We start from the raw sequence: 13,058 nt of genomic DNA, 5'->3' as shown, positions 1-13,058 counted from the left end.
GGGGGAGGGGGGGGGGGGGGGTTCTTATCCCTCAGCATACCCACTTAAAAAAAAAAAAGTCACCGCTCGCCACTGATATATATACAATTCATATGCTCAGGGATTAAAGTTTTCCGTTCATAAAGTCACTCGCTTGCTTCATTCCTGAATGATTCAACTGTTCGAAAGAATCAATTGAATGAATGATTCAGTGATAAAATCAGTGACTTGCCTCCACCTGCTGGCGGATTTAGTTTCATTTTTAGCGTATAATTTCAGTTATTTAAATCATTTAATATTTCTGTATTCAAAATTTTATATTTAAAACATTAATCGCCACCTGAATTTATGAATTTAATTGCACTCATGCCACCTCTGAGTCTCATTAAACGTATGAAAATGTACCTACAAGCCACTTTTGTTCTTCTGTGCCACCTCTGTAGTACAAATTAATTTATTAATACTAATTTCAGATGATTGGTAACTTATTTGTCTTATTCTACTTCTTATTATATTGTTTTAAATAGAAACATTAAAAAGCTTATAAACATACATTTTTGAATTTGACAAATGAAAATTATGCCATTACAAAGGTAAAAAGAAAATACTCCTGTAAGTCACTTTAAGGAGTCAAATGTCACCTCGTATTAGGAAGGCTAATTTTTTTATCAGAATTGTTTATTATTGATCAGAAGGTGCTCCTAAATTTTAAGGTGCTCCTAATTTCTCCTAAATTAGGAGGACAAGCGCTCCTAATTAACAAGAAGGAATATTGGTAACTTATTTGTCTTATTCTACTTCTTATTATATTGTTTTAAATAGAAACATTAAAAAGCTTATAAACATACATTTTTGAATTTGACAAATGAAAATTATGCCATTACAAAGGTAAAAAGAAAATACTCCTGTAAGTCACTTTAAGGAGTCAAATGTCACCTCGTATTAGGAAGGCTAATTTTTTTATCAGAATTGTTTATTATTGATCAGAAGGTGCTCCTAAATTTTAAGGTGCTCCTAATTTCTCCTAAATTAGGAGGACAAGCGCTCCTAATTAACAAGAAGGAATAACTGCTCTTAAACTGGGTGTGTGACAGGTACGGCTGAGGAATGGGGTTTGGTCGAAAAAAACATTTCAGCCAAAAGATTTTTTTGCTTTAACCCCTGCAATAAAATAAGTAGAATAAGACAAATAAGTTACCAATCATATGAAATTAGTATTAATAAATTAATTTGTACTACAGAGGTGGTACAGAAGAACACAAAAGTGTTTAATGAGACTCAGAGGTGGCATGAGTGCAATTAAATTCATAAATTCAGGTGGAGATTAAGGTTTTAAATATAAGATTTTGAACACAAAAATATTAAATGATTTAAATAACTGAAATTATAGGCTAAAAATTTAACTAAATCCGCCAGCAGGTGGAGGCAAGTCACTGATTTTATCACTGAATCACTCATTCAATTGATTCGTTCGAACGGCTGAATCATTCAGGAATGAAGCAAGTGACTGTCTTTATGAACTGACGGAAATCCGTCATAGTGATGGAAAACTTTAATCCCTGTATGCTTACTGACAATAGACCATTGATCTTTTTGCTGACAAAATTTGCAAATGTGACCACACTTTTAGCTTGTTCATCACAATTGACTGGAAGAGTCATGTGAATCCATTGGTTAAAAAGAGCAAGATCACTGAAATCAACTGCTAATCATCCCCATTTAATGATTGGATTCGTCACTGATTTTATCACTGAATCACTCATTCAATTGATTCGTTCGAACGGCTGAATCATTCAGGAATGAAGCAAGTGACTGTCTTTATGAACTGACGGAAATCCGTCATAGTGATGGAAAACTTTAATCCCTGTATGCTTACTGACAATAGACCATTGATCTTTTTGCTGACAAAATTTGCAAATGTGACCACACTTTTAGCTTGTTCATCACAATTGACTGGAAGAGTCATGTGAATCCATTGGTTAAAAAGAGCAAGATCACTGAAATCAACTGCTAATCATCCCCATTTAATGATTGGATTCATCACTCTGTCTCCTCTCCACCAATAAGCTGATGTGTGGTGGGCATTCTGGTGCACTATGGCTGCCGTCACATCATCCAGGTGGATGCTGCACACTGGTGGTGGATGAATAGATCCCCCCTCACAATGTAAAGCACTTTGCTAAGAAAAAGTGCTATATAAATGTAATTAATTATTATTATTCAAAATATTCTTGAAAAAAATAAATAAATAGGGCTTTCAAATATTGTTGTAAATGGGGACCTTGGAGTCAAAAAAGTTGAGAACCACTGCACTACAGGTACAATAACAGTAGTAATACATCACAAGCCCTTGTTATCAGGCATCCCTAGGTCACCTAATCCAAATTTTAGACCCAAACTACAAAAACTGTATATTAATCACATATTGTTTAAAATAATACCTTTTTCTGCAAGGACTTAAGTCTGTAGTTTGGTGCGGTGAGACAGTAGCGGTCTGGTGGAAGGCGTGGACCGGTGTATGGTTTGATCAGAGGCAAAGGAGTTTGGTTCTTCTGCCTTGCAATGTCCAACAGAAACTGAAACCATGGACCAGCCACCACTATTAATTACCAGAAGTCACATATGTGTTATGCATTAAGAAAAAAGTCAACGAGAACAACTTACATCTCGTGGTGGAGGAGATGTGAATGACTGATCCACTCGACACTGGATTGCTAGCCTTATATCATCTGCATCCACATTGGACTTCTTGGCATGAGTGGAATATATTTTTGCATCTTCAATTATAGTTGTTACGTATCCTGGGGGGAAAACAAAAAACATCTGACTGTGATTGTTCAAATGTTATTGGACGACTTACTAGTACAGAACAGTGACCGCTGGAGTTTGTGAAAGCATTTTACAATATGCTGAAGGGTTAAAGTCATCCTGACTTACTGTATGTAAACTCAAGCATTTGATTGATCACTCTGGGATCGTACTCCGTGATTCCCATGTCTTTAAGAATCTGCATCATAACCTTTGAAGACAATAACAAAAAGCAAAAACTGAACAAGGAAAATATCATGCAAATTATATATATAGATATATGGTAAATAATATATCTGTACATTCATTTAAACAATTATATGTTTTCTCTATATAGTGCATTATTTATTTTTCTGTTATTTCATCTTTACTGTGTAATTCTATGCATGTCTGCACTATGTGTGTACTTTCTTCTGCACTGGAAACTCCTGTCGCCAAGTCAAATTCCTTATGTGTAAACATACTTGGTAATAAAGCTCTTCTGATTCTGATATTAGCATCATCGCTGCATCTTTGCAGCATGCACCAGCAAATATCTTACTTTACATTTTCACGCATAAATCATAAATGCATGACCTTTATATTCATAAAAATATGGTAAATTATAACACATTGTGGTATAATCGAGCCGAATTAAAAATGCATTACACAGTTAACGCTAACGTTACCAGTTAGCGTGCTAACGCATGTGTGTGCACAAAGAAGAATAAGATTAATAAAATATACAGTCGCTTTGTATACATGCTGCTTTAATCGCTGTGGTTTAAAAAACAATAAATGTTGCACAACACGGAGATAAAACAGTTTCTGAAGCATTATTTACCTGGGCATCTTTAGGCACTGTTTTCGGAGACGCCATTTTCGCATGAGCTCTGATTCTCCTCCCCTGATTCTGAATACTTGTCTTTCAAAACGTAGTGAGCTGCCTACCTAGACAGCATTTTAGCAACCTTAGGCGGTGCCGAAACAGAGCAGCCACTCTGGATGAAGAAACTATGAGTGGCAGAGACAAGCAGCCAATCACAGAGAGATCATCAAATACTCCGCCAACAGTGACGCGCCAAGTGAACCGAACAGCCAATGAAGAGTTCCTACTGAGATTGACGCCAATTACAATCGTTTTGTTCTTGGGAATTTATTGAAATTTAAAGTGTCCATGTTCAGTTTCTTACAACCACGTTTTAACTCATAAAAAGTTATTTTGAGCCTAAATATAATTAGCATTTACAACATTAAACAATATTCAAATGAATTTCTATATTTAATAACATACTATTTTTAAAATTCCTCTCTTTTTTTTTTACGTGCTTTGATAAAACTTAAATTAAGTTGTAAACATATTTCCAGTACGTTTTACTCCTGAAATTTCTGCGATTCCCTCATAATCTGGGACCGATTCACACTGATCCGTCAACGAACGTTCAACCAGGGCTGCGTTTCTCAAAAGCATGTGTAGATCGTAGAACCATTGACACCAATGGTCTCTAAAAGATCAATTTAGCTCACGATGCTTTTGAGAATTGCAGCCCAGTTAATTGAAAAGCTTCGACTCAAAAGAACGATTCTTACACACACACACACACACACACACACACACACACGCATACACACACACACGTCTGGTGCACTATCCTTGTAGGGACCCTCCATAAGCGTAATGGTTTTTATACTGTACAAACTGTATTTTCTATCGCCCTACACCAACCCTACATCTAAACCTACCCCTCACAGAAAACTTTCTGCATTTTTACAATCTCTAAAAAAAACTCGTTCTGTATTATTTATAAGCTTTTTTACCCATGGGGACCTCAATTTAGGTCCCCACGGTGACACAAGTCCCCATGAGTTGGTGTGTATTCAGGTGTGTCCCCACCAGTGTAGAAAAACCTGTAAACACACACACACATACGGTGACGCATTGCTGCCACACACATATTATTTTTTCCACTCAATTATGTCGTAATAACGAGATGTTATGTCGTTTTAATGACATCTTTTCTCGTTAAAACGACATCTTTTCTCGTAATAACGAGATGTTTTCTCATTAAAACGACATATTTTTAAAATGTTTTAATGTTTTCTCGTTAAAACGACATCTTTTCTCGTAATAACGAGATGTTTTCTCATTAAAACGACATATTTTTAAAATGTTTTAATGTTTTAATGTTTTCTCGTTAAAACGACATATTTTCTCGTAATAACGAGATGTTTTCTCGTTAAAATTACATCTTTTCTCGTAATAACGAGATGTTTTCTCATTAAAACGACATATTTTAAAAATGTTTTAATGTTTTCTCGTTAAAACGACATCTTTTCTCGTAATAACGAGATGTTTTCTCGTTAAAATTACATATTTTCTCGTAATAATGAGATGTTTTCTCATTAAAACGACATATTTTAAAAATGTTTAAATGTTTTAATGTTTTCTCGTTAAAACGACATCTTTTTTCGTAATAACGAGATGTTTTCTCGTTAAAACGACATATTTTCTCGTAATAACGAGATGTTTTCTCGTTAAAACGACATATTTTCTCGTAATAACGAGATGTTTTCTCGTTAAAACGACATATTTTCTCGTAATAACGAGATGTTTTCTCGTTAAAACGACATATTTTCTCGTAATAACGAGATGTTTTCTCGTTAAAACGACATATTTTCTCGTAATAACGAGATGTTTTCTCGTTAAAACGACATATTTTCTCGTAATAACGAGATGTTTTCTCGTTAAAACGACATATTTTCTCGTAATAACGAGATGTTTTCTCGTTAAAACGACATATTTTCTCGTAATAACGAGATGTTTTCTCGTTAAAACGACATATTTTCTCGTAATAACGAGATGTTTTCTCGTTAAAACGACATCTTTTCTCGTAATAACGAGATGTTTTCTCGTTAAAACGACATCTTTTCTTGTTAAAACTACATATTTTTTCTGGTAATAACGACATATTATGTCATAAAAACTACATGTTTTCCGTTATTATAGATAGATAGGCTATATATACATTATGTGAGCGAGCTAAGCGTAACGACATATTATGTCATAAAAACTACATGTTTTCCGTTATTATAGATAGATAGGCTATATGTACATTATGTGAGCGAGCTAAGCGACTGCACGCGCTGCTCTCGCCACAGTCTGACATAAACGAGGATCTGCACGCTGCTGAAATGATTGAAATACACTGTTTTAAATGTATTTTAATGTAATGGTTTTAATTGTAGCGGCATGTTTATTAGGATTAATCTCCAGTCTGTCTACAGTGCTATCCAATAACTGCACTCAGACCCATGACTCCTTTAGGCTATGATTTTATGAGAAAACATCTCATTTTAACGAGAAAAGATGTCGTTTTAACGAGAAAATATGTTGTTGTAACGAGAAAACATCTCGTTATTATGAGAAAAGATGTCGTTAAAACGAGAAAACATCTCGTTATTATGAGATAATTGAGTGGAAAAAATAATATGTGTGCGGCAGCAATGCGTCACCGTACACACACACACACACACACACACACACACACACACACACACACACACACACACACACACTTTTTTCTCTTCTCTCTTGATATCAACGCCTCACACTCCATCCCAGTAGGTGGCGGAATATGCACTTAAAGCTGGTTTGCCAACCGCAATTAAACGTCAAAGAAGAAGAAAAATAAGACGAATACACACACACGCACGCACACTAGTTTATTCCAGCCAGCAATACACACTACAGTTCCTCATTGACCGAATACATAACACTTGTCAGCCCATTTACTGTAGTTTTTTTTCCATGCAAACGGGGAATTTTTTTTTCACATTTACATTTAGTCATGTTGAACGCTAAGCTGTTTTCTTCTGTCGTATTAGGGTGAAAAACGTTCAACATATCACTTAACGTTAATATTTTATTTTTTTGAACGTGTTCTCATATATGTGTGTTGTGGTTCGCTGCTTCTGTGTTTACACGTCAAGTAGTTTTCAGTTTTATTATTATGAGCTTGTGTGGCACATCAGTGTGGATTGCTAACTAAACCATTAGCCACCCAGTTACAGTATTTGTCAGAAGTCTCGTCAACAGATACACCAAGAGCCTAGGTAAGTGAAAAAAATGTGAGAACGCCAATTAACCTCTAGTGTGTTTCATATGGATACTATTTAGTTTGATATATTGAGACGTACAGTAGTACTGTAGATGTACAGTAGTAGTGACAAATCTTATAAACACAACACTTTTAAAGAGACTGTTTTTTTTAAACGAAAATAATATACTTTAAAAGAATATCATTACGTACTGACTGCACGTAATGCTTTCGAACTCTTAACTGCACGTTATGTGCAATTAAATGAAAGTGTATCTATGGTAATCAAAAGTAGATTTATTGTCATTTTTATTTAAACTGGAATGTCATATATTTAAACATATTTGTAATTTACGCATTTGTAACGATGTTGCAGTTTAATACATTTAAAATATATTGACTTTAAATGTAATATTAATTAAATTTCATACTACAGTTAAAATGTTAACTGGCCTCTAACTCAAGTACTTTGCATGTGCGTTAATATGTCAGTCAACGACATGGTCATGAAAGTGTATTCTCTTTAAGTGGCGTTTTATTTGATTAATATTTTACCTGCAAGTACAGATTTATTTATTTATTTTGCAATAAAAGGGCACATTCAATACAATTAATCGCTTTTCTTTCCGCCAGGATAATACTGTCCATATCTATCAGGTTGTAATATGCCTTATATAAACCCTTATGTGAACTTTCCTACATTTTTTTCTTTAGTGTCTTTTTCTACAAACCCACATAATCATGACTGCCATGCGAGTGGATGCTAAGGTGGTCATGCTTGGCAAGGAGAGTGTGGGTAAAACCAGTCTGGTGGAGAGATACGTACATCGCCGGTTTCTTGTGGGACCATATCAAAATGTAATTATGTGTTAGCATAGCAACCTCTAGAAGTAATTAGTCCTTTAGAAGCAATTGATCATTTTCAGAGGTTGTATGTTCTCGTTAAAGATATTTTTGTGTATGATGTAAGTTTGACTGTCTATCAACAATCTCTAATCGTGTGTCATACTATAAACCAGCTCCACAGGTAAAGCCACCTTCCGCTGAGGTTAATGGCTTTTTTACGATGACTTGATATTAGTGATCGACCGATATTGATATTTTATAACCGATACCAATTATTTGCGTGTTTATGTGCCCGATAACCGATATGCAGAACCGATATTTATAAAGTAAATAAATGAGTGAAGTAAGTCCATATTTCACTTTGGTTTTTCCTCCTTTCAGCCATCTTAAAAAAAAAAAAAAAAAAAAAGTGTTGAAAATGACCAGTCTTTCATGTTAAATTTAATCTTCATATTACAATAAAAAAACATTTTATTTAAAGCATCAGCAGCAACACTAATATTAACAATAAGCAAAATAAATGTAGAAGGTCTAATGTTTTCAAATGAAGAAAATAAATAAATGAAAGGATTCATATCAACTTCATTTTAATCTACAGTTTTAGTAGGTTTATAAGCTGTTTAATAGGCTAAAGAGTGAAGAATAATTCATTGGATAATGTTAATTCACTGAATAATATTCTCTGGAATATTGAAATATAACAAACAAAACATTGTATTTTATTGTATTTCTCAACTGGCATGTTATATCAGAATTACTAATAATGTTTTTGTCGTTCTAGATTATGAAATGTCTGCTGACAGCACGGTTTATCTATGCAGTTACACAGAACTATACTCAAACTGCGATCACTCGTGGAGATAATAAATGAGTTTCCATAGAGATGTATTTATTTTGATGTTTATTAGCGAAATAATGATTATATAATCCGATATTACAAAACCGATATCCGATTATTGTAAAATGCTTAAATATCGGGAAAAACATCGGTAAATCACTATATCGGTCGATCTCTACTTGATATGATATTTTTAGCCTTTATGTGTTCATGTGTGTGGTGTTTTTTTTAATTAATTGTTTTTGTCTCATTAAGACTATAGGAGCTGCATTTGTTGCGAAAGCCCTCGATGTCGGTGACAAGGTGGTTACTCTGGGAATATGGGTAAGTGTAGTCACTAGGGACTTTATATATGCTGATCAACCACTCATTAGTGACTTCATGTGTTTAATTTTCATCTCAGGACACTGCTGGGTCTGAACGCTATGAAGCTATGAGCAGAATCTATTACAGAGGAGCCCGTGCTGCCATTGTCTGCTATGGTATATCCCTCTCACAGTTGACGGTCTAGTCTAGCAGTCAGGTGACATTGAGCAAGGAAATGGCTCATGCTTGCTCACTCCGTGTACATTTTACAGTAGTTATGAGTCCTGCTAGGCAGTTCATGTGTTTGGATAAAATAAGTTAATCAGGGGTCCTCGGGGTTCCATGTAAAATATACATAAAAAGTATACAATGTAGCTTTTATGGCTGTCAAATGTAAATGTGCACTTGAGATAATGTTTAATAATATTATTAATAGTATTTTAATTAATATGATTCATTCTACATTTTAAAGATTGGCCCAAAAATTTATATAAAGATGATTATTATTTTTTGTATTACTTTATTCTGTTATTTTTAGTACTATTTTATTTTATACTACTCTATTTAGTATTTAATAAATATAATAATAATAATCTGCATATCATTTTGTGGAAAAATATATTTTATATAATGTATGTAAAAGCTATTTCTAAATATTTGCTTAGTACAATGGCAATATAAAAATCAATTATTTAGTTTTGGAAACAATTATTTAATTTAGTTGTTATAATATCATACTTAATCTTTTTCTCATACACTGTAAATGTTTTTTATGTTGTTGAAAGAAAAGGCTTTTTCTCATTACAGCTGCATTTCTTTGATCAGAAATACAATAAAAAAACAACAATATTGTGAAATATTATTACAATTTAAAATTACTTTTTTGTTTTCCATTTTAATATATTTTAAAATGTCATTTATTCCTGTTAAGGTTAAAGCTGGATTTTCAGTAGCCATTGGTCCGGAATTTAAATGTTGTGTAACATTATAAATGTCTTCATTGCCACGTTTGGTCTATTTAATGCGTCCTTGCTGAATAAAAGTATTGATTTCTTTAAAATATAAAAAATAAATAAATAAATAAAAATAAATCTTACTGACTCCAAACCTTTGAACAGTAATGTACATGGAAAAAAATCTGAAGAAAATTAGCTCTTCGTAAGTGAAAAAGTTCTATTTTTATCCTAAATTTATGGCTGTTTTTCTCCTTCACACTTAGACTTAACTGACAGCAGCAGTTTCGGAAGGGCCAGGTTCTGGGTGAAGGAGTTACAGAACTGTGAAGAGGTAAAATATACTCACGTCTCACAAAAACACGAGCATCTCTCAAGATTATTCAGCACAACTTTATGGACACATAATTTTATTTTCAGCACTGCAAGATATATTTGTGTGGCACCAAGAGTGACCTCATTGGGGCCGATCGAAGTATGCGGCAAGTAGACTACCATGATGTTCAAGACTTTGCAGATGGTTTGCTGCTTTTGTTTTCTATATGCAATTACTACAAAGCATTTCAATAAAACAACGTTAACTTTTAACATTTACTTTTCTTTGCAGAAATAGGTGCGCAACATTTCGAGACCTCCAGCAAAACAGGAAAAAATGTTGGTAAGTGATGCTTCAGTTTATTTGCTCTATTGAGCACTATTTTTGTGTAACATGCAATTAGATACCGAGAAGTTTCACTTCTTTGTTTTTTGTTTTATACAGATGCGGTGTTTCAGAAAGTGGCGGAAGATTTCAGTAGCTGTGCTTTAGAGTTCATGCAAGGTGAGCTGCAAAGTGAAACTTTAAAAAAGACTTTGATTTTAGACTTTACACCTGGTTATGTGTGTTTCAGGTACAAGGTTCAGTTACTTGTTGATTATCATAAGGATGAAAAGCACCAATGTTTTTTTATTTTTTAATTTTTTTTTACAATGAACTAAGTAAACTGCTTGCAAAGAGCGTCTTTGTGAGGAAACAAAGGTGCACCCTTTAGCATTAGTAGCCCATAACCACTCATTTTATGTGCAAAGATATGCAGGCTTAGAAACATCTGCCTAACCTATGTGGCCTTGAATACCTAATAGTTCAGATTTGCAAAAACAGATGTACACTTATGTTCTCGTGTATTTTCTACAGTATTGATAGAAAAACATTAGCTGCTCTTTTGCTTTGATCAATACTGTTAAATGGTATTTATTCATTTCCAAACATTTTCATCCACCTTATTTTTAACGTAAGGGCAGGTGTAGCAATTTGTAACTTGAATGTGCAAGGTTTCTGGTGTCATCCACTTTCTGTTATTGTACTTGTACAAAAACAGTCTGTTATGCTGATTTATATTGTAAACTGGTGTTTGATATCGTGTTGTTTTAATATATTATTTTAATGATAAACACACTGGTTTATAGCGCAAATAGTTTTACTGTTTACAGCACTTTCTTATTCTTCTAGTTATTTCCGTATAGCTGCTAATGTATCAGAAGTCTCACACATTTAAAGACAATATCTTACTTCTGCATTGCAAAATAAGGTGGAAAGAAATATTAAGACAGTGAATTCTGTATGCATTTAATAACAGTTTCATTTATCATTTTTAGAAATGTAAACAATATTAGAAATAGAATTGATAAAATAATGTGATATTGTTTTTATTTTTGTTGTTATTGTATCCTTACAGAGGATATGGGAGTAGATCTTGGGCAAAAGAAGGACTCTTATTTTGACAACTGCTGCCATAACTGACATATCACTGGAAAAACTGCTGTATAATATGGTCTATTTTGGGATGACTGGAGGCTCACCATGTTTTATACTCCTCAAAGCATCAGCTGGAGTTTTTTGCTCTTTCCTTTTTATTCTTTTATATATATATATATTTTCTGGTGTGCAGTATGTTGATTGGGTTTTTGGAAATGAAGAACATGAAGGATTCCACTTTTTCCTGTGTTCAAGCAATGAACTTTTTTTTTTCTTTTTCGTATCTGACAACGTTGACTGGGGCAAATATTAACAGTGCATGGCAATCCGTTTTACCAAAAAGAAAAAACACAAAGCAAGCTTTAGGAACAGATGCCATTGCATGGAGGTGATTGTTGCCAATTTTCACAAACAATGCCTTGAGTGATTTATCACCTTTTATAATTTAAAGTGTCTCCATTTTATAGATCTTTTGAGGATCGTAATACTTACACCCTTCCTTTATCACACTGCACTCATGTATGAACAATTTAGTTTCATATGTCCACACTAAACTGGAGCCATTTGCAGTTTTCACAGATCTGAGACCAGTTCAAACTTTTTTCTCATAATGTTAAAGATTTAGATGTTGATGGGGTGGAAAATTACATGGTCAAAGTAAAAGGCAGTTTCCAATTATTATGTTCTTGAACTGTAATGAAGCTGAAAAGTTGATGTCAGAATGTCAAAAGCTAATTACCGTAGTTCTTGAGTCATTTATAATATCATAGTAAATTTGATATCTGGAAGTATCAACTCCGCAACAACAAAACTGTTTCACACTCAACAAGGTTTCACAACACTTTGTTTGCAGTGTTTGATAATGGAGCCCATAGCTTCCTGTATCGTGTTTGTCCATTATTTGCAGTTGACTGTCTTTACCATGTTCCAAAAGCGAGTCAATGTGCAGCATTTGATGAATGTGATGTTAATGTTTACGGTGTTATTTTTTATTATTATTATTTAATTTGGGTAAGATTTTGTGAACTGGGACACTAACTTGTCAGTTGTGAACCATGTTTGTGCGTACTTTGTACATACAGCCTTAGTTCGCTCTCAGTTCATATTGTGCCTGTATTAAATACTGCTCAACGAGGCCTGTAGCTAAAAATATGGTGTGCATATTTTACATGTCAGTCCAGAGAGATCCTGATATTGTTATTTTCACTGGGTGTCCTACAGGAAAGAAAGACAATATTATGTTACTTTGTTACATTTTACTGTGAAATTACATTAAGATTATCACCCAAAAAAAACTGAGCTTGTGATCTTAAACAGCTGTTGCATATACAATTTATTTTTTACCAATTTTGTTTAAATGAATCGAAGCAAAGCAGACCAAGTCATTTAAAAGTGACATATTATGCCCCCTTTTACAATATGTAATATAAGTCTCTGGTGTCCCCAGAATGTGTCTGTGAAGTTTCAGCTCAAAATACTCCACAGATCATTTATTATATAATTTTGAAAATGCCTAT

The 13,058-nt window shown here is 33.6% G+C and overlaps 2 protein-coding genes across 2 annotated transcripts in view; one reads left to right on the top strand and one right to left on the bottom strand.

The window, feature by feature from the left end:
- The window catches only part of LOC107587289 (transcription initiation factor TFIID subunit 9-like), an 8,238-nt gene extending 4,505 nt beyond the window's left edge, over positions 1-3,733 (bottom strand). Inside the window, exons 1-4 of the mRNA XM_016275006.1 lie at positions 3,611-3,733; positions 2,917-2,998; positions 2,644-2,780; positions 2,421-2,555 (exon numbers count right to left, since the gene is read on the bottom strand). Coding sequence (XP_016130492.1) covers positions 2,421-2,555; positions 2,644-2,780; positions 2,917-2,998; positions 3,611-3,646 — 390 coding nt within the window. The 5' untranslated portion in view covers positions 3,647-3,733. The remainder of the gene's footprint in view (positions 1-2,420; positions 2,556-2,643; positions 2,781-2,916; positions 2,999-3,610) is intronic.
- Positions 3,734-6,448: 2,715 nt separating this feature from the next.
- Positions 6,449-12,842, top strand: LOC107587201 (ras-related protein Rab-24-like). Its single transcript, XM_016274877.1, has 9 exons — positions 6,449-6,879; positions 7,578-7,721; positions 8,803-8,871; positions 8,951-9,029; positions 10,073-10,140; positions 10,227-10,326; positions 10,414-10,464; positions 10,567-10,626; positions 11,522-12,842. Exons 2-9 carry the CDS (start codon positions 7,605-7,607, stop codon positions 11,584-11,586), a joined length of 609 nt encoding a protein of 202 aa, XP_016130363.1. The 5' UTR covers positions 6,449-6,879; positions 7,578-7,604; the 3' UTR covers positions 11,587-12,842.
- Positions 12,843-13,058: the final 216 nt, after the last annotated feature.

Source organism: Sinocyclocheilus grahami, unplaced genomic scaffold (genome assembly GCF_001515645.1).
Source record: "Sinocyclocheilus grahami isolate Dianchi unplaced genomic scaffold, SAMN03320097.WGS_v1.1 scaffold91.1, whole genome shotgun sequence".
NCBI classification, from domain to species: Eukaryota; Metazoa; Chordata; class Actinopteri; order Cypriniformes; family Cyprinidae; genus Sinocyclocheilus; species Sinocyclocheilus grahami.
The sequence above is the reverse complement of the archived record's forward strand: the minus strand, read 5'-3'. Positions and strand labels throughout refer to the sequence as shown.